Source organism: Diadema setosum, chromosome 1 (genome assembly GCF_964275005.1).
Source record: "Diadema setosum chromosome 1, eeDiaSeto1, whole genome shotgun sequence".
Lineage (NCBI taxonomy): Eukaryota > Metazoa > Echinodermata > Echinoidea > Diadematoida > Diadematidae > Diadema > Diadema setosum.
The window spans coordinates 4,403,669-4,426,903 of record NC_092685.1 but is presented as its reverse complement, the minus strand read 5'-3'; the positions used below and the strand labels follow the sequence as shown (position 1 = coordinate 4,426,903).

The 23,235-nt window shown below is 37.6% G+C and overlaps 1 protein-coding gene across 2 annotated transcripts in view; it reads right to left on the bottom strand.

Moving 5' to 3' along the window:
• Positions 1-23,235, bottom strand: part of LOC140233372 (1-phosphatidylinositol 4,5-bisphosphate phosphodiesterase beta-4-like) — a 181,771-nt gene that overhangs the window by 88,342 nt on the left and 70,194 nt on the right. Inside the window, exons 4-6 of one of the 2 annotated variants that reach the window (XM_072313489.1) lie at positions 16,025-16,174; positions 2,411-2,490; positions 109-244 (exon numbers count right to left, since the gene is read on the bottom strand). In XM_072313489.1, coding sequence (XP_072169590.1) covers positions 109-244; positions 2,411-2,490; positions 16,025-16,174 — 366 coding nt within the window. Of the gene's footprint in view, positions 1-108; positions 245-2,410; positions 2,491-16,024; positions 16,175-23,235 lie in introns of those variants that run through there. The other variant, XM_072313481.1, reaches the window with a different exon arrangement.

The window sequence follows — 23,235 nt, the reverse complement described above, 5'->3', positions numbered from 1 at the left end:
GCAAAGAGAAACACACACACACACACACACACACACACACACACACACACACACACACATACACATATGCAAGAATGTATCAATGACATTTTCCTTTTCGATTCCTACCTTGCCTGAGGGTAGCCCTAGTTCATCAAGGGACTTGAAGACGATCTTCTCTGTTTTGCCCGACGCAAAGGTTCTCGTTAGATTCTTGACAGGAATCCGTCCGCTGGGGTTTACTTGAAAACAGATTTTCATCCAGCTGCACAGGAAAGGGTTTTTCATAATACAATATCTCAGCTTTTATGCCACATTCTAAAATACTTCACAACCAGATTTCATTATTCAAAGGCACTTTTACATTCTATACTTGACTACTGAATTCCATGAGTGGATCGATCAATTTCATTTTCTTTAAAGATTGATAGAATGCGATATCAGCAAATGTTCCTCTTTAAAAGTAATTTTTCTTTTTATAAACATGACATTTTTCTCTTGATCCCAGTTTTCCTCTCACTGACCCTATTTGTTCCAGTAACGTCTACTATTACAAAAAGAATACCCTTACAGGTTAAATGAAATCTGTGGTATCAAAAGAGCACAATAAGAAGATATTTGTAATGACATAAAATAAGAATCTAGGAAAATGACATTACTGCAACTTTTACTTGAACTATCCTCCAGTTTGATATCCTCATGGCCACACAAACAGATAATACAATATTAGCTTTATGACTATAATGTCCCTTCCAAAATATCACTCCTTCTTTTCTGTCACAAACGACAAAACTTATAGTGTTTTTAATATACATAAAAGAATGACTTCATCTGTATTGGGAAGTTTTTGATAAACACATGGTCTTGAATACTATAATTGTACTTTTGTCATCTATCTGTATAAATGAGATAATTACAGGATCTTTTTTGAGAAAAAAAAACTTAATGAACAGAAAATACCTTTCAAGGAGCCAGGTTACAAGATAGTTCAGTCAGAGTATTTTGGAAAAGACTTTGAGATGTATATGGGCCACCAAAACAGTTCATTTTCTGACATTAGAATGGTCACCTATTCCTTGTATTTGTCCAATTTGTCGCATGCTTTTCACTGTGCTTCACTATTTTCAGTCACAAAAATCCTTTCTTTGAAGCAATTTCTCCTAACAGAGAGGGGAATGCATCAAGAAATATACACTTAAAGATAATATAAAGTTTTGGTATTACCTCAAAAGTTTCCCTGAATTTCCTTGTCTTAGTTTGTGTTTCAGGTTAAAGTACCTTTCATATAACTAACACTGTGAGACTTACTCGCCCCAAAGTGCTCTCATGTCTTAGTAATCATGCAATAATGGTTTCGTACCAGAGCCGCCGCCGTACGGCGGCGAGGTAGTACACGTATTGTACAAAACCATTATTGCATGATAACTGCGACCAGCAGTGTGCAGCCCCATACGCATACTGAGTAGCTAACTGCGACCAGCAGCCCCATACGCATAGCTAAATGGGGCTTCGCATTGTAGCTTACAGGATCATGACAGATTTAGTATCGCGGGTAAATATCAACTTAAATCCAAAAATTTCTTCAATTTGAAGACTTACCAGTTAAGTTGAAGTATTGAAAACAGGCTTCGGGCAACGTTTGGTTTTGCCAATAGTCCCTTTCTGTTCGAATTGATGACTGAATGTGACTCGGTCGAGAGGACCTTGGGAGAGCTACACTGAATTGACGGCCAGCGCATGCGCACACAAACATCTTATCCGTTCATGGATTTGAAATTTGTTCGCATGTGATGTGTGCGTATGCGCTGGCCGTAGTAATCAGTGTATGTAGCTCTCCCAAGGTCCTCTCGACAGAGTCACATTCAGTCATCAATTCGAACAGAAAGGGACTACTGGCAGAACCAAACGTTGCCCGAAGCCTGTTTTCAACACTTCAACTTAATTGGTAAGTCTTCAAATTGAAGAATTATTTGGATTTTAAGTTGATATTTACCCACGATACTAAATCTGTCATGATTCTGAATGCTACAATGCGAAGCCCCATTACGCTATGCGTATGGGGCTGCTGGTCGCAGTTAATTGCATGATTACTAAGAAATGAGAGCACTTTGGGGCGAGTAAGTCTCACAGTGTTAGTTATATGAAAGGTACTTTAACCTGAAACACGGAAATTCAGGGAAACTTTTGAGGTACCAAAACTTTTTACTATCTTTAATCATGATGAATTAATTTAGAATTAGTAAAATATATACCAATTGCTGTTTCAAAAAAGTGAAAATGCTATGTTTTGAATAAAATGTATTTTATCTTCTTTTTGTGGCTCATGTATATATATATCTGAATGACTTACAATTAGCTAAGAAAATTATAAGTTCTACAAAATAAATTCAAACATTTGATAATAATATGCTTATTATCTGGAAGAACTCACTGTTTTTGTAGACTCTGCATAGGGCAGACATTGTTGGCCTTGACATTGTGTGTTATTGACAGCAGTCCCTCAAACCAAACCTGGAGACACAAAGACAAAAGGTGATGACATCATTAAAAGATCTTGTGATTATAGCAATTTCTTTCCTGTGGTATTGGCCCACATTGAATAGTGAGTCATAAATTACACTCTAGGTGATAGTTACACACATGTTGCACTGAGCAAGGTATCACGCAATGTCATGTATTTATTGTATTGAGGAAATTTTCGCAAATTTTGTGTGACATGAAACAAGCACAAAATTAAAAACGTGACTTTTTTGTCTATTTTTTGTGCATGCACTGAATTCGCATTTGAACGATGCACATACAGGTACCACACTAAATGTTTACGTTTCATTGGGTTAGGCTGCATTCATGGTTACAAACTATATATAATATTGTAGGGGTATAACTCTTGTTATTTGTAGCTTTCTCCATGTTCGCTAGTATTGTGCAGATGAGTGAATTTGCTATCGTAGTGCAGATCAGTAACCTTTTACTTAGTATGTGCTGCCAAAAGACCTTAACCATCATGACAGCAGTGAACTGTTTGAAGCACTTGCTCAATTCTCATGGCTGTCTGTGGAATAAAAAACAGGCTTAATCCATCTTACATGGCCGAGTGCAAAAAGAATTTATTGCGAGCAATTTCTGCTTTTACAATTACAAAAATTGATGGCAATCACTGTGTTCATGTAATTTTCATGAGTGCTCTCTAGATATTATGGAATTCGAAAATCAAAAATATAAAATGAAGCAATGCTCTATGAAATTCCAAGGAAGAATACAGGCTCATTCAGTTCTTTTGCACTGCACAATGTCTACAATATGATTCTTTGACATAGGTCCCAATTAACACCCTATAGATGCATGTACACACACTTATATACCATAGCATGTAACACACAAATACCATAGTATATGCACACATGTGCACAGGCATATGGCAATTCATACACACAAACACAAAGACACAGCAATCTTGCTCAATACACAGGCCTAAATATGAATACATAATTCATCAAAACACACAACACAAAATACATACATACATACACACACACACACACACACACACACACAACACATATATGCAAACATACACTACAAATACGCAAGCATTCGCAAATACAACCCACATATGACATCATTTCTCCTCACGTGAAGAGTGTGAAGACGTGAAGTGTGTGGGTGTGGGTGTGTGTGTGTTTTCTTTTCTTTTCTTTCTTTTGAAGTGTGGGTGAAGCTTGCTGTTTCTGTTTGCAGTGTGAACCTAATTGCAGAAACTCACAAATTTTCATCACACAACTTCCATTTATAGAGTTCCTAGAAGCCCCATGCTAAGTGTGCACATCATATACAACATGTAGCAGGCCAAGTTATTTTCATATCAGCTGCATGCAGCAGACTGCCAAATTAGTCAATACAGTGGTTATATGTCACCATTAAAATGTTCCCTAGTGCCATAACATCAGTATATTTTACTGCAGTGTGTACGGAAAGGTCACACACTGTAATTTCTAATGTTTCAATATTTCCAAACAATTTTGTTTTTCTCAATATTTAAATACACTGTGATGTTGCTGGGCGGTGAGTGACCATAACTGTTGACCAATGACAGGGTGGTCTAGAGTATACACACTCTTTCCATGGTCTATCTCTCTCTCCCTACCAAGAAGAAGTTAATAGGCTTTTACAGGCTGGGGCGTTTTGGAAACTACAGTGCTTAGATGCAATGAATATTTAAAAAGTTCTCTGAAGCACAAACACACAAACATCTTCACCATTCACAATTATGGTAGGATGAACTTCAAGCCAAAGTAAACCAAACTAGTTATGTTTCTAACATATTATGCCAATTGACATAAATATATTGAGCTGTTTAACAACCTGTGACATTCTAACAATAGATAAAAGTGGGATATAAGGAGAGCAGATAATGTAATCTATTTCTATGGTATCAATAGTCCTGAGCTAGTATGCATATATGTCTACCTCATTACTGTATTCCAAGATCCACTGTAAATACATATTCACCCCCCCCTCCCATTTTTGAAGCTGTTTGAGTATTTCATTGATTACTTTCTGATGATCCATATGGTAAAACCCTGTTTTGTTCTTTACCTGTTTTAATCCAAGGAAGATTAAACAGAAGATGAAAAAAAGATTAATCCGAAGGATTTTGACCCCCCCCCCCCCCCCCCCGGCCCAATTGTTGCATAAATCTGATTCACAGTCTTGACATAGCATAAACTACAGGAAAAAAAAAAACAACAACAACAAAGTTTCATCATCAAAAAGCCAACAACTGTGACATGTAGTCACTGGCTTCTACAGAGTCTCTTGTTTTTGGTTTTCTTTTTATTCTTCTCTCCCCGCATGTATGCTCGTCACGTCCCAGTGTGGGTGGGGTGGGGGAGGCAAGGGCCTGTGTGCATTTTCTGCCCCGGGGAAGACTGTTTTCCATAGGACTGGAAGGCCACATTAATGGAATGGCAGGGGAACTAATGGAAGTGTTTTAGACAGAACATAATGATTAGCTTTAAGAAAACCCCCTTGGTAATACTGCTCTTAAGTCACATTCTGCCTAATTTGATTCCCCCTAGGATAGCATTTGGCCATCACTCCTGCTGTCTTTTTTTTTCTTCTGTTAATAAATGTTAACAAAAAGGCAAAGGTAAGGTCACTTTCATGAACATTTCTTTTCAAGTAAAAACACAAAATATATCTGACAAAAATATTCAAAATTAAACATGGGATGATATACCAGGATTATACAGTGGTTGTAGACATTGTTGGGATGCCATCTCTGTTTTTGGCAAAGATACAAGAAATCTTGAGACAAGCATCCGAAGTCAGGAGAGTTTCATCACACAGAATCTCTACAGATTCTGGGCTTAGTCATGAAAAGTGAGTGTTTCTTGAATTTTCCTTCATATTCTGTCCACATGCACAACATATGCCTTTATCTTTACCAGAGATTACCTGTTTGAGAAAATATGACATTGTGGCATGACTTCAAAAGTATATGACAGTAATAAGTAAATCTTACATTATCAACCTCATAATAACTTGATTATTTTGAACAACTAATTCCATGATTGTAGATGCACATTTTTTGTTGTAATATATTGTACGTTTTGTTTTATTTGAATCTGAATCGATGACAAACGTGATATTGGAAATAAAATTTCAGTTGAATTGAATTGAATTAAAAAGTATGTTCTCAGGGACTACATAATATCTAGAGAAGGAATTGACCCGTTGAGGATGGGCTGACTTTGCTACCACACGCATTTCCAATAAACACTTGCCCGAGTATACTCGGGACTCGTCCTCAACGGGTTAAGCAAAATAGTATCAACACATTTGCGCTGAGTTTCACACGTTATAGGTGAAACTTCAACAAATTACATCTTATTCTCTTAAAATGTATAGCAATTACAAAATTGGGTGAAAAAACCAAGTAGAATTTTTGTGATATATAAGTGCTTGTATGCATTCTGTGGCATGTGGTCTGAGAGTAACATTAATGTCTCTCTTTTCACGTCTTTTATGATCGCCCTTCCAACAGAACCTACATGGATGCAGGCAGGGACACCATCACATTCAATTTCTGCCATTCCGACTGTCACCATTCCTCCACTCATAATGAAGAAATGCGAGTATCATTTTCCGTATTAGCATCAGAGTCACAGAGAAGTAAATGTCAGACGTCTACGATTACCACCTCAACAGTAACAAACAGTGTGGAGCTGGATCGTTCACATCCACTGACGGCCACTCTGAGGGTTCATCAGCTCAGATTGGGGGTCGGGTGGGGCGGAAAAGAGAAGATGTGTATGGGGATGGAGATCAGGCAGTGGGGAGGGGGAGCAGGGACAGACCTTAAAGACTATTTTGCTGCTCTTGTCTATTTCACGCCATATTGTCTTTTTCATGCCATTTTGGGTAGCAGCTGGCCATTACAAGCAAGTCATCCTAGGAGAAAGGTCTGAAAGAAAGCAGCTCCTTGTCGAGCGTAATTATAATTACCACAATGAAAAATCACAACTTTCAATTTACGCCCAAGACAACACATGTGTGCGACAAATTAGGCTCTCAAGTACTTAATAAGAAACTGGAAGGTGGTTGAGGCCAGAACACAGGAAATCATATGGGATAGCTGACAAAATGTTGTCACAAGTCATTGTTCAATGCTCCTTCCATGGGTAATAGGAAGTCTACTTATGAGACACACTCATATCATGTAGTATACAAACCTTCTCAATGAGAGATCATGGCAGAAATCAGCGGAACTTCATACAGAGGCCACCACAACTCAGGGCAGTACCAGTGGAGTGGTTGCATCAGATATTACTGTACAAAATTCCTGCAACATGTCACCTTTGGAACACATAATTAGTAGCCTAATATGATACTGGGTATTACTACTACAATAACTACAAATAAAACCCAAAGTCCTCCTACATGATCTTCTGAACTGAGGCATTGCAAACCTATTTCAACAAGGAAAAGTAGAAATTACGCGGTGCGTTATATATGTCCCCGCCGGAAGTGGCATTCAGTAGCAAAATGTACAATATGTGACCATGCACCTCAAAACAAACAAAAAGTCGCCAGACATGAATTTTTAGTTAAGACCATATTCTGAAAGAGCAGACTTTAAGCTTTAAAATGATGTATAACTCAAATCAAATGGACTCTCCTAACCTATCTAAATATTGGAAAGAAAGCACAAACTCAGGAAAAGTGTGAACTGAGAAAAAAGGCTCTGAAGTACAGTGTCTATTCAAGCGCTTAATCTTTACCAAACCGTGCTGGCTGTGCAATGAATGGGACAAAAAACAGGAAGTAAACCACCAGAGTAACAACAATGAAGGGATTATCAGATTAAACTGAAATTAAGCATGCCTCATTAACACATTCTGTCCATAATTAATGCCAACTTTCAAAGCAGTAGCACTATCCTTTCAAAAGTTATTAGAGTTGAAAGTGAAGAGTGTGGACAAGGTTTTTCAGAAATGAACAAGGGATTCTAAAGACACACCTAATCACACTATTCTACCAAAAATGTTCGAGATAAACTGCTAAAAAAACACACTTTCCTGCCCGTTTTATGATACCAAATTTTAGCATCATGTAAAAGAAGACCCGCTCTTTCAGAAAATATGAAAAAGTCAAGTTCGGCTAGGTTGACCCATTTCACTTATTTTCAGTCCTCACGCAAAATCAGTGTGTGCGACTTTATGTTCGTTTTGAGGTGCACGGTCACATATAGGTAAAAAGATGAAGGTCAAATGTCAAAGAGGTCAAAGGTCAAAATTCTATGCAGAAGTTTTGAAGCCCTCACCTAGTGCCATCACATAAAGCAAACGGAATCGAAATCGGGTTAGAAATGGCGAAGGAGTAGCATTTTGTAGCCAATGTACAATATAGGTAAAAAAATCAAGGTCAAAGGTCAAAGAAGTCAAAGGTCAAAATTCTGTGTAGAAGTTTTGAAGCCCTCACCTAGTGCCATCACATAAAGCAAACGGAATCGAAATCGGGTTAGAAATGGCGAGGGAGTAGCATTTGGTAGGAAAATGTACAATACAGGTCAAAAATCAAGGTCAAAGGTCAAAGAAGTCAAAGGTCAAAATTCTGTGTAGAAGTTTTGAAGCCCTCACCTAGTGCCATCACATAAAGCAAACGGAATCAAAATCGGGTTACAAATGGCGAAGGAGTAGCATTTTGTAGGCAATGTACAATATAGGTCAAAAATCAAGGTCAAAGGTCAAAGAAGTCAAAGGTCAAAATTCTGTGTAGAAGTTTTGAAGCCCTCACCTAGTGCCATCATATAAGGCAAACGGAATCAAAATCGGGTTAGAAATGGCGAAGGAGTAGCATTTTGAAGCAAAATGTACAATATAGGTCAAAGGTCAAGGTCAAAGGTCACAACTGAAATTCTGTATAGAAGTTTCAAAGCTCCCATGTAGTGCTATCATATAAAGCAAACAGAATCAAAATCGGGTTAGAAATGGCGAAGGAGTAGCATTTTGAACATTTTGATCACACACGGACGCACACATGGACACACGGACGGACGGACACACGGACGGACGGACGGACGGACACACGGACACACACACGTACGGAGCCCGTTTCATAGTCCCCTGCTCGAACTCGTTCGGCGGGGACAATTAGCCATATCCTGTAAAACCAGAAATTTTTGTGTGTATTGTAATTTGCCAAATTTTGCGAGAGCCAAGATTTGTGATATCAAAATGCATGCAAGTTCTTGTCTACACTTTATAAATGCCAGTGGCAATTCATGCAAATTTCATGCTGCGAATATTTCTGATTTTACAGTAGTATAAAGGAACACATTTGCATCTTTACTTTACTGTGTCTATGTATAATTAGATAGTAATGTATATACTTGTAAACAAAATTGGGCTTTGAGAAATTCACAGAAAGAAAGAAAATTTTTTTGAATGAATTTAGAACTCATGCATGCTACTCATGCAAACACAGAGACAATTTCTGTGAAACAAGACAAAATATTTGTAACCCACTGGAAAAAAAAAAATCAGTAAATCCACCTACATGAACAATGCACATTCCTTTTCTGAACATATGTCATGACAGCTCTTATGTTAATTGCATGTAACACACCCATCCTCATCTAATTTCAGCCAAGGGTAAAAGCCATGGGTGGAGGGACAAAAATAACTCTGCAATGTTTAGCTTATAGACTGGTTGACCCTGCGCTGTAGAATTTATTACACAGTCTGTGGTGCTTGTAGATCAATTTCATTCATTCTTTTTAAAAAAAAGAAAAAAAAAAGAAAAAAAAATGAAAAGCATTAACGCTGAAAGAGGGGATGTCTTTAAATTCGCCTCAAACTGCTTAAAATTGCACAAAGGTGCACGTACTACTGTGTGAGAGGTTTAATGTCTTCTGCATTATATATCTTGGAATAGTCTAAGAGTACCTCGTAACATCTACTAAACAGCAGGTCTGACCGAATGAACACCAATTTTATTCGTTGGCACAAATACTACAGTCCATCGTACCAATGGATCAAAGCATGCATACTGCCATGACAAGTTTCATCTGCTGCACAACCTATATTTCACAGGTGAATTAAAAATGACTATTTGTCTTCTGCTATTTATGCAATCATTGACATTATTTTATGCTTTCTTGCACAAACAAAGCCTGTCTGTTTCTTTGGCCTGACTTATAATCACTCTTGTCACGTCATAGAGCTGCAGCAAGTTTATTTACTTCAACATATTTTTTGTGTAAATATGATGTACATGAAATGTGTAAGTATGTATATACACACACACACACATACACAGCATAATGTCACATAAGACTGTTTTTCATTAGAGTGGATCGGTAAGGATTGGATGCGTGAGTTAATCTTTGGAACTGTTTAAACTGTCTCCAGAGAGCATCCCATTCTCATTGATCCACGAAATAGGCCTGTGCATCATTTTTTTTTCATAAAATGGGCCCGTAAATGCATGAAATTAAACCTTTTTCCCTATCATGCATCTGGTACACCAATCATACTATACAAGGCTTGAGCTATATACGTGTATTCGGATTTTACCGGACACATGGCATAGTGTGGATCAGTAAAAATCAATGCATGATAATTGGCCAATCGGATTGCAGAGCTTTTTAAGCCCATTTTATATTAGCTTTGACACATCAACATATCCAGGTTTTACTTCTCTTGCGTATTCTTCACCTATTTTGTAAGATAATACAAGCATGGTTGTTTTATTTTTATAATGTGTTAATACTACTCTCTTCATCTTTTTCTTCTAGTCTTTTTCATGATTCATTTATACTTGAAAACAGATACTGCTTCAAATCTCTTTTTCTTCACTCTCTCTCATCACTTCCATGTTTTAAAGCAAGAAATCATGCCCTGAATACGTCTCTTTAAATCACATTTAAAACTCACTTCCCTGCCCCCTTGTCACAACCTTCATCCACTTCTGCAGTCATCTCTTTAGTGTCTGTGTGTGTCTGTCTGTCTGTCTTTTACTGTATGCTGGTCACTCACTGCCACCCCGCCCCTGCCCCCTCCCTCTCTCCAATGGAGGGTGTTTTCATCCTCTTGTGCTCCTCTCTTGGCTGTAATGTGATTTGTTTGATTGAGTGCATGCTGTATCTGACACCTGCCTGCTCTTCTTCAGCATTTTCCCCTCTCTTCCATCTTTCTTTCTCTCTTTCTGTTTTTCCCCCTCTCTTTCTTATCTCAACATCTCCAGACAACTATCTGTCTGCTCTAAAGGAGATCAGTTGATGGATGACTGCAGAGGATCACAGTATTAAAGGAATTAACCCCATTTTATCTAAATCTTCTAGATTTTAATGAAATTCCATTTCTTCTGGCAACCCTACAAACCCACTGTCTAGATAAATCATTGGACATGACACTAACACTGATACAAACATATCATTATTCTATATATTCCATGTTATTCTTTTGACCAGTCTGTTGGCACTATTTTCATGCAATGATTTATCTGAAAAGAAACACCCTCATGTTTAATGCTCTTTCTGGCTGAACCAACACAAATTAGTGTGAATCCAGCAAAACATAACAGTGCATAAATGCTGTATGAACCCTTTAAAGTATGGTGAACGAGAAAAAAAGGACGATAATCATAAACAAGGTGATTTATACATTTCTGGAAAGCTTACGTCTCTAGGAATATGAATAATTGACTTTCAGAAGGTAAAAACGTCTCCAGAACGATGGAGAGATGGTGTTTTGAGTCTCATTTTAGACCACCAGAACCCGATCTGACGGCGAAATTTTGGTGACCAAAATTATGACGTCATGAAATGTGCGCTGTGCTACCACTCCATCCACACAGTGGGCTCTGTCTATGGAGGGCCGTTGCGAACGTGGTTCGTTTGGGGCATACGTATGGAGAGGCAGTGTGCCCGTTTCCATGTACGCCCCAAACGAGTTGTGTCCGCGGCGGCCTTCCATATCCGTCGCCTCTCCCTTGCTTCTTCTACCACTCCGACTTTGCCACTGTCACTATCAGTGTCATTGTCACTGTCATCACTAAATTCACTCTCGATGTCAAACTCAAAGTCTTTCCGTACAATATAAGGTAACAATTGGACGTTTTAATGTCTCAGCCGAGAAAGCAGAGGCGACTAAATACAGGTCAGATATTGCATCCGCTCACCACGAAATCCGTGCTTTATGAACGGCGGCCTCGATATCCCGCTGCACTCGTAAAGGGTTTTGTTCATTTCGTGACGTCATATTTTAGGGCTCGAAAAAGACGGCTGTTCCGGAGCGAATATCAGTGAAGCAAATCAGTCAGTTTAAACTCACGATTTCTCAGTGGGGCGAATGTCTTTTAATAAGTCACATTAAAAATCTTTTTTAGGAGACATTTCCCTCTGCTTTGACACCTTCTCTTATATGATTTTCTTGATTTTAATGTCTCGTTCACCATACTTTAATTCTATTTTCTATTCTCAGCTTTTGATTATGCCAAATGTGAATATTTATGTCAATTTTTTAGCTTTTGTGTACAATGCTGCACCTAGACATTGAATATTCAAATGTAACATTATATCACACTCACCTTCCTCAGACAATGCTCAATATATGATTAATCTCCTCTCAACTAACACTGGCTCCTGATCTTCAAAATATCATAGTTTCATGGAGCCCCTGAATCTAATCAGTTCACTGCTCTGTCATTTTGTCAATGTTCACATTTTATTGAAATTCTAATGACACACCTGAGCTCCTGTCTAGATGAAGGAATAAAGATGAACAAAGAAGCACATGGTGTCTCAAAATGGCTTTCCCCTCTTCACCCGCATGAATGTGAGAAGAAACTAAAAACAATATCAGACCACTTGCACTACAGAAAATGTGGTGATTATTTTGTTAATCTCCTCATCCATAAACTGGTTTCTTACTTTCTTGACTGAAGTGATTACAATCTGTTCTTGTTCATTTGCCAAGTTTGTTTGTTTGTTTGTTGTTATCTCTCTCTGAGGTGTACAAAGGGTCCTGCAGTAGGTAGTTAGTTTTGCAGATGAGAGTCTTGTATCATGATTATGCTACCTTCTTAAATCTGCTCAGGATTTTCAGTTTAACCTTTCACATTGTTCTATCACCATCCCTTTGTATCTTATGAATTAGATAAAAATGTGCCTGCAATGACATTCTTCCAGTATCATTGGTATACAATATTATCAGCAGATGGCTCAAATTCCTTTTCTTGCTTGTATGAATAACTCTTTAAACCCTGGTCGTTATTACAAATGGGTGTGTTTTCTCATACACATAATTCACTCTGCTGGGACAGCAAGAACTAAAACCTTCATTAATGCCAATTTGAGGGTGATGAAAAGTCTATACATAATCACACTGTTTAAATTTGACTTTGATGAGATGTTAAAGAATTGATCTCTATTGATGAATTTTCATTTTGCAGCATCATTAATTCTGACATGCGACTGATGAATGAAATATCCGACCTTTAAACGTAGCTTTCCACACTCTTAATTTGATGGAAGCTGAAGCTTAGAATGTAATTTGTGTCACTAGCTGATGAGAGGGAATATATACGCATTTGCTTCCCTCTCTACCTTTGGAGAGATATGACCAATTGGATGTCACATCATCTCAGCTTGCCTGGTCTCTGTCTGTCTGCCAAACATGCCATTAACATTGCCACCTGATTAGTCGCAGAGCACCGAAGCAAGTAATGTTAATTTTCCTCCAGTGCTACGGGAGTGCCATTACAGCCAAATTGGCGACGTCTCTCCTCTGTCAGAACCAATTCAAATGGAAACATCTCTTACATCATTAACTCATAACAGATAATATCATTCGAGCAGGAGTGCATACTACATGCAAAAGACAGGCATGTAGACTCGGGGTGAATCCTTATGACAAACTTACACATTTCCTTTTTTTTTCTTTTGAAATCTTATAATTCTTGATTAAAACACATGAGTCTGTATTGCTATGTGTGATATATGGCAATTCAATAAAATGATGTGCTGATCGTCATCCAATGATTTTGCTTTTTTATTAGTAACTCATTCAAAACTTTGTATTTTTTTTGAAGGGGGGTATTTGATAAAGCTGCAAATGCACAATTTATCAAAAGGTAAGAAGATTTATGTTAGACCAATATATCGGATGTGTCTGGCTTGCCTGCAAAAAGAAAAGTGTGTCTTGCAGCACATTCTCTTAAATGCTTTCATCTCTTCAATAGTGTAGAGCTTGTGAGGTAAAATGTTAGAATGCAACTTATCCTATCCATTTAATTTTTTTTATAACAAAAATGTATATAACTATTCATAAAATTACTAAAGATAGTATACAAATATACCAGGCCTGAGAGGTTCTGATTGAATCTATATGCATGAGGTGACTTCAGTAGTATTATTTTCTGAGGGGCACAGGGCATAGCCCCGAAGAAAATAGTGCTACTGAAATCACCGAAGGCACATGGTTTAACCAGAACCTCGAAAAATGGCCTGGTATATTTGCTTTATATCCCTCCCAGTGAATCTTAAGAGTAACAGCAAAGTAAAGTGAGTGGTCTACCAATCTAAAGTCATCTTTTTTTTCACGCACAAAATTACAACGTGAAAGTGTATGCATAGACTGCGCGATGCCCTTTATCTCTCGAAGCATAGATGTCGCGCGTTTGGTGGAAAACCGTACTGTGATGTGATGTCTCATGCAGGTTATACGCGCTTGTGACAAGAGTGGTGAGCGTGAGCTTTGCAAGTATCTCCATGGCAGCGTGATATAGTTTTGTACTACTTCCCTAGGGAGAATAGTAAGATGCGGATGGGACAAGGATTTGTATGGAAGAAATATGTTTTGTTGTTTTCAGTGCTCTCGACCAATCAGAGGACAAGAAGTAATTTGTGAGGGATATAATAAATATTATGCATCTTTGCTTCACAACTTATTGTGTGATTATACTATATTTTGATATACTTAGAATACATGCACACTGCATTTTTTTTTTTTTTTAGCATATGTTTGGTACACTTATATTCTATGCTGAAAATGACAATGAATAAATGAATGTAAAATGAATGAAATCTCTCTTTGGCAACCTATAGTGCTTTCCTTAAAATCTCCGGATGCCAGAGGGCAACACTAGCAGTGCTATCTACATTGGAGTACATTTTGCTATCAAGAAGTATCTCTTCCCTGCTAATCAAATTTGAGATGGTACGAACACACAAAAGGTTCCTCAACTGCATTTTTTCCCTTCTTTTGAACAGTGTCACTAATATCATTGTATAAATGCTGACTCTGTATCACTCTCATCCTGACCACACCCACTGCTTATTATGTACACGCTGAAGTACTGCATGTGCATTCAGTGTATTGTGAAATCACTATGAAATGTGCACTGTAAAAGTGGATATTTTCGTGCAGGTTATATTCTGCGCTAGGCCAGGTAAGATGAATTTCACATGTTTTTAATCATGCAGAATCAAGACTTTTGAATAGTGGTACATATGGCAAGCAAATATATTTGCGCATTTTATTTTCACGCTAGTTTTTTAGGCACGCAAAATGTGTGAAAATTTCCACACTATAAAGCAATTTTCACTTTACAGTATGTAAAAGTGTTTTAGTATTCAATTAAATGATGGGTACTGTGACAGCACGATGTTTTCAGTATCAAAAGGGAAGAATTCTCTATGACAAATGGCAAGTTTTTGGTATGTATCTAAATATGTTGATTCCAACATTTGTACTTAGAATGAGAATGTAGTATAAGATTATGCTGAATACAGTGTTTGTTAGTTAGTAATACCACAATTCTAGAATATATATGGACTCATAATAATCACTAAAGAAAACAAATTTGTCAGTATTCATCCATTATCACATCCACTCAATAATTCATTCATATAGCATCTATCACTTCATCTACACATACCAATCATCTATCAATTCACCAATCAATTGTCTAGCAGTTTATCTATACCATTCTATCCACCAGAATATCAAATAATCCATTCACCTAGACCTACCGGTATATCCACTCATAGATCACATCACACCTATTCATCTATCCAATCCATTGGTCCATTTAGATATCCATTCCACCATCTACCCCACATCAATCCATTTATCAATCCATGTATCCACTGGCTAACAGCTCATCTTTCCATCTATTCATCAGTCTACTCAGACATCTATTCACTCATCCCTATATCACCATCTATCAACACATCATCCAAACTATTCATCTATCCATTCATATTTATATCTATCTACCAATCTATCCATTTGTCCACCTATTCACCACTCCACCAACCTAGTACTGTATCTACCTTCATCTATCCATCCATGTATCTAATGGCTGATAGCTTATCTACTTGTCTGTTCATCATCAGTCTATCCAGTCAGCCATTCACTCATCACTATATCCATTCATCAACATACCAACCAAGACATTCATCTCTCCATGCATATTCATCCATCTATTCAGCCATCCGTTCACCGATGTCTCTTCCCCTAATCCCCATCTATCTCACTTGCGCAATCTCTGGGGTGCTGGCCACCATGTGCATGTAGTTGATGTTGACAAAGTCCAGCCCGCTGCAGATGGTAATGGTCCTCTCCTCCACGCTGCCCCGCCCACATGGATCCACGATTGATCCCACCTTGGCCAGGTAGCCGACATCCTGGAGCGAGGGAATGGAAAGAACGGCAAAGAATCTAGGTTAAAACCAGAGACTACACACAAAATGATACTGGGTCAAAACATAAATGATAGCAGACAAACCCGATCAAAGAGATGACTCAAGGCTATTAAAGGGACTGTACAGTACTGGTTGAGGTGGGGATTCATGTTTTGAGCATTCCTACGCGAGATAATGAGAAACATCATCTGAAATATGAAAGAGCATGTAATTTTAAGAAGGATTCAACGTTTATTTGATGAAAATTGGTTTTCAAATGGCTGAGATATCAAAAAAAGTGATGATAATAAAAGGCAACAGGCCACGCTTTTATTAGGATCTCTTTGTTTCACCTTGTTTTTGGATATCTCAGCCATTTCAAAACCGATTTTCATCAAATAAACTTTTGATACCCCTTAGAATTGCATGCTCTTTGACATCTCATAGAGAGAATGGTTTCTGAGTATCTCGCAAAATGTTAAAGGCTAAATTTTCACCTCGACCAGAACTGTACACACCCTTTAATACATTATCTTTCCACATCCTTTGTTGCAGTACTGGCCAGCTTGGACCTGTGCATGCATTTGAAATGTTCATATTCCCAGGCACCTCAGTGATCACCACAAACATATTGTTCACTATGCTGACAAACTTTCTGATATACTGTAAAACCAGAAACATTAGCTGCATGAAACTTTTACGAATTGGAGCCAACAGCCTTTTTTGTGGGATGAAACTTTTTCAACCTGCCACTGGCATTCAATGCATTGTGTAGACAAAACCTTTGTGTGCATTGTGTGCAGACAAAACTTTTCACATGCATTTTTCTTTTGCAAATCTTTGCTCTTCGGAAAATTCTCGAAAAGTTTCATGCATGCATTAATTTCTGGTCTTACAGGAGTGTTTCTTTGGTAAGATGTGCAATTACTTCTGGCAAGATAATGTAATATGATAAAAAGCTGAAAAGCCTTTTGGATGAATTACTTTTTTATGTATGTATTTTGCCTGCAACCTAGTGTTCTGCTCAAGGTTTGTGAATCATTTATTTTGTAGAACATAGATCACATATCTTGCTCTCCATCCTGTTTCTTTTTCCCCTATCTTCTATGGTTAAAATCTCTCGTCCCTGAATTCAGACACAAATATTAATACATTCAGTGACATTTCCTTTCATCTCAAGGTTCATAAATTATTCACATGCTTGGCCATTCCAAATGTGAACATAGCCATGTAAGTGGGTCATAGTAGCTAACACATGGGAGTGAGAGAGGGTATTCAATAATAGACATCTTGCACTCAAGCACAACATGGGCCATCTTGTGTGTGTGTGTGTGTGTGTGTGTGTGTGTGTGTGTGTGTGTGTGTATGTGTGTGCATTTATAGAGATGGGACAGGCCATCCTTCCAAGAGGAAAAACTAACAAAACAAAAGACATGATCACCAATAAAACAAACATGCACACATGATCAAATTATGAAGGCAACTTGATGAATCTTTTCACCCCCACGGTTTTTAACAGGTTTAGCACAACTTCAAATTTGAAGATTAACTGAAGGTATGTCTAAATCAGACATGTATATAACTGTTACAGCCAAATATGCATTATGCTCACCTGCCTCACTTTTTTAAAGGAAGGAAATGATCGCACTCTGAAAATATTTGATGTCAAAACATTTTACAAATTTAAAGACAACCTAAATTCAAACTAAGTCAAACAGTGGTTTAAATTTAAAGAGAACTTAAATATTATCTGAATTTGACCACTAGCATGAAAGACAACAATACATTTTATTCAAATTCAATCAATCAGTTGCAATACATTTTTAATCAATAAATAATCTTATTTTGGAAGTGACCCTCATTAGCTATCACAATACTCTTTGAAAACTGAAAGCTCAATTCATTCAGAAGAAATACCATGACATTTATTATAAGTTAAAAAAAAAATTAACAAAAATGTTGCATTTCTTTTTTCATATAGATGTGCAGTCAGATTGGGGAAGCACTTGAATTGATGACAAAATAATACGCTACAAAAAGACTTTCATTTGATATGAATATTGAATTTTCAGCCAAGATGATTTTCTCTTTGATTGTTGAGAAAAAACAATGACATTCCTCAGGTAAACTTTGATGGAATTCTGAAGCCTTACAGGGTTGGATATTGCCTTTGATAGGAGGAAAAGACATGAAATAATTACTGAGAAAGCAGCAGGAAGGTAATCCTTCATAGGATAAGTCTGAATATTTGCTCTTGACATATCATGAACAACAATTCTAGAAAACAAAATGGCATAAAAGTTCCGACAGAGATTAATGCACTGATGAAAGTAATTGGACATGGTTGTCATGTGCATACTGATTTACATCACTGTCTCTGTAGAAATTCACAGTGCAATGTACGCACTATGTCAAAGTGAAAAGTAAGGCTTGCTGATGCCAGATGGAGCATGACACACATCATGGTCCAGTCTGCCCCTCGTGTTTGAAAGCTAATGTCAACTCTTACGTGTCAGCCGTGGGGGTCGGGAGGGGGCGGGGTAGGGGGGCGGTGGGGGGCAATGAAAACATCAAACCATTCTGAGAATTTAACCTTTTCAACTGCAAGATACAGAAAGCATGTCACTTGAGTGGTGGTAGGTGGACATACTGGTGACATGTCAATGGCTTGGAATTATGGCAGGAATTATTATAGGCGCTGTATATAATCCATCACACGGCACACATATTCAACACATGTATCAGGATGTCATCCAGATTTAAACCTTGATTACAATTGTCATTTCTATGGCAGTTAACCATCATTTCAAGGGTGGCTTTCACTGGAAACCATCTCTTGATTCTATTCATAGCCCAAAACATGCCATAGAATTTAAGCTTCAGCATCATGATTGCCAATATGCATCCAAGTATTGAATCTTCCAGTTAAAAGGAAATGGTTTTAATCAAATTTTATGACTGCCCTTAGGTGGGAAATGTTGATATAGAGCCAAGGATTATGCAAAGTATACATTCTATGCATGTGTGATTGACCACGGGATTCCCGTTATAATGAAGAAGTTACATATTATGTATTTTTTTTTTAATGTGTTTCAAACTTTAAGGAGGAAAGTTGAATAAATGCATTCATACCTTCCTCCTAAGGAGTAGAGTTCACAAATAAACCTGTCTAGTATCAATACTTGGAACTAACAATACATGCTATGTGCTATTAGATGCACTTGCAGTTCAAGCTATTTTCAAAACATAGTCATGATCAGAGATTGCTTTCTGCTGGAATTCATGCAGGTGAAGACACTGATGCACAATAAGCTGAAATGTTTCATAATGCATGATACATATATATATCATATTTCAATGTTGTACGAAATTCTTCTGAACAGCTTTTCTACGGTCGTCCTCAAGCCTGCCCCAGGTTTGGCAAAGGCTGGTTCAAGCTACAGCTGCATAATGCAAGATGAATTCCCCATGAGAATGAAAGTACAAAAGCATGTAAAATCAATTCCATGGTATAAAAATAGCTGTTCACAAAAAAAGGTGATGAATTTGCAGGCATCTGCCTGAAGCCTTTCCTAAATAGTTTTCTTTCTTTCTTTCTTTCTTTTTTTTCTTCTTCTTATTCTTCTTCCTTGATCTGGTTTGTTCTATTGCTTGGGCAAAATCAGAGTGGACTCAAAGAAAGCTGGTGTTGTGTCATCAAACTGTAACCTGCCACTATTTTTGGCATTCCCTGGACAGATCAGCCTGGCTCTAAATCTACAAACATGGTGCAGCTCACAGGTCAACACATATAAATCAAATAAACAAAGACAAAAGAGTTTTAGGGTCACATGGAATTAATAATTTCCAAACAGCAGATTAGCAATATGCCAAACCATATCTCAGGTACAATGACATATTGCAAAACGGGTGTAGTACGATGGAGACTATGAAGACAATGTGAAATGAGCACAATCCATAGTAAAATAATTGGTACACCATTTAGGAAAGTAATTCCATCTAAATATCCTGGTTTGATCAAATGATCTGGTTGATGTTGAAATAATTCAATAATTTTGCTGGAAAGAGAAATATTCTAATTTTTTAATGTATAACTTTATATTCAGAAGTGAAGTGGTGCTCTGTTTACATCATCATTAGATATCTGACATCTCTTTAGCACCTCATCAATGCTACAAGACCGATCACTCTCTGTTGTCAAAACATGAAAATATAATGTGAAATACTAAGAGTTGCTATCTTGGATGGGTGGAACAAAGTATCAATACAACATCAGATTATATCATAAACTTGCAGCTAGTATGGAATTCAAACACTCATCGCATTCACACAGACAAAAAGGGGGGATAACAATTGCCATCCAAATACAGAGATTTTCTTGTGCCTATTCAAACAGACAAAAATATCTCATTAATTGCCAATCGAGATAATTTGTTGACCAAACTGTGCATGCCTGAAATCTACTGAAATGGTGACCCTCGCCCTTGTGTTTCTGCACTGTTCAATCATGCCTATTTTAAAGACGGGCTGAAAAATCTCAAGATTTTGGAACTTTTTTACTCCCCCATTCACACACTCACCATGCTGCAAATTATCACACTATTTTCACATCGTCATGACACATGATGTAGTTCTGATATAATAGCAAGACTTCCTGGGAATTGGATGGTGATGTATGATCTCACTATGTGCTGGGATTTTTTTTTATGTCCACACAGGCAAAAAACCCAAGATTTGGATCCCACTAAGTCATGTTAGTGTGAATCCCACTAAGTCATGTTAGTGTGAATCCCACTACTGTTTTTTTTTTTTTTTTTTTTTGGGGGGGGGGGAGGGGTGGGGTGGGGGTGTTTCTTAATTGACATGTGATAAAATTGAATAGCACAAACCTTTCTCATTGTTACCTGAAGGATTTGGTCTTATGATTTTCACAATCAATTCCTCTTACCAATATTTGCAAGTCTTACAGGCACAATGTGCAAGATGATGCTGTAACATCTGTTTGTCATATGTATAAGATTTTGAAACTTGAGTTGCCAATTTAATATGAGGCTTTGAAAGATTAATGACTGTGCAAAAATAAAATAAAAGCTGCTTTCTGGTTGCCAGATAATGACATATAGTAACATTAAAAATGAACACATCTAAAGCACCATGAAATGCATTTACGGATAGGAAAAGAGTGTAAACTCTATACTACACAATGACCATGTTGCCATCTACCCAAGATGTCACAGAGCAAATGTCAATTTGTTGACAGAATTATTAGAGTGTACAGTATGCAGACCAAGTAATGGCATTTGATTTTTTCAACTGCTCTCTTCCATAACAAGGAATATTGAGAAGTGCACTACTTTGGCATTGTTTTGCAGACAAATAAGTAGAAAATATGGAAAGGAGAAAAATATTGCAATTTTTTCTGCATAAGCAGACCCTGAACGACCACTCACACTAATGTCCAATTTTCTAGGACCATAAATCAAACGTGATCTGTGGTCTCGCTTGTTGTTCTTTGACATGGCCAGACAAATAAAAGGAATGCATATAGACATAATTGATGTTTGTGTATGTCTACATCACAAAAGTGAATTGGAAAGCCTTCAGAATATAGCAGACAAATTATAAATGACTGCATTGCATGCAGTAATTGGTAGGAGTTTTTTGTACTGCAGACGTTGGAAAGCTCAAAAACTGTCAGCACGCACACAGAAAATTGTATGGTTAGGATGAAGAAGACTCCAGTGGATGTGAAATGAGGTTGTTTCAGGGTCCCTGGGAATGGGGTAATCTTGACATTGGGAAGCAGCCTTGTGGGAGTGGGGGGTGGGGGAGGGGCGGGTGGGGGTTCATGCTTGAGTCTCGCCAGAAATCCAGAGGATTCTATTGAGCATAAAGGTCAGTCCAATCCATAAAAGCATTAGGGAACACAACATCATCAGTAACGCACATGCCGCATCACGCCAAGTTGCAGGAATGAAATGCCACCTTCTCAGAGTGCAACCAACATGCATGCTGGTTTATTACATGTACATGCCTGACCAAGCAAAGATCATTTGGAATGAATTTTACATATTTTTTTTTTCTTCAATATTGATTAAACCCCACTTTTGTTACAGTCTTAAGTAATCTGGCTATATCAGTCAACATCCCGTTCAGGTGTTAGAGGTTAGTTGGTTTAGACACTCATCAGTTCTTCATTAAATTGGTATGGGTTCGAGTCCCACCAGTGGGAATTCCATTTTGATCTTAACTGAATTAGAATCCATCTTGCCTTTCTCTAGTCAAGAATGTTTGCCATGTCATCACACAAGGAATTTTTAAAGAATGTTCCAGCGTAAGATGTAAGAGTTTTTTGATCATACACCTACCAAAAAAGGTTGATATTATAGGATATCATCGGATTGCTCATCACTTACATGCTTGTTATATACTTTAATGCTTTTTAATGCTGCCACTGCTACAATAACTTAGTATTATGATGATGATGCTCATGACTCACCATTTTCATCCCTGGATGCAACAGCATCATTGCCACCAATTCATAGCCATTCTGGACACAAATGGCATAAACTAATCTTCTTTTGATTTGATTTTCTCATTTAGCAGCATCCCATGGATCATGTTCTGAGAAACTATGGAGAGTTACTTCCAAAACTGAACAGTTTTGTAGAATTTTCCACCTTCAATGTTTTCCTTGAGTATCACCTGAGGAGGCATCAATCTACCCTTTTCTTTTTTCTTTTTTTTTTTACAGAAATTTGCTTTCCAACTTTTGCAAGGCTACACACCTCCTTGTATCTAAAATTATCTCATATACACCTGCTATCCCTGCCAGACCTCCATGACCTTACAGAACAAGTTGGAACAGGTTGTGCATAAATTTATGTATATTTGAAATGAGTCACAGATCTGGCATTAAAAACATTTCTGCACGTTGGCATTAAAACACACCATCTGCATTAAGAGGCCAAGTGGAGGGGAAGAGGCGGCTACGAGATTGGTGGTATCAATGTAAAATGGCACAATGGCCGCCTCTTTTCTCTCCCTTCAAGAGGATATTTCCT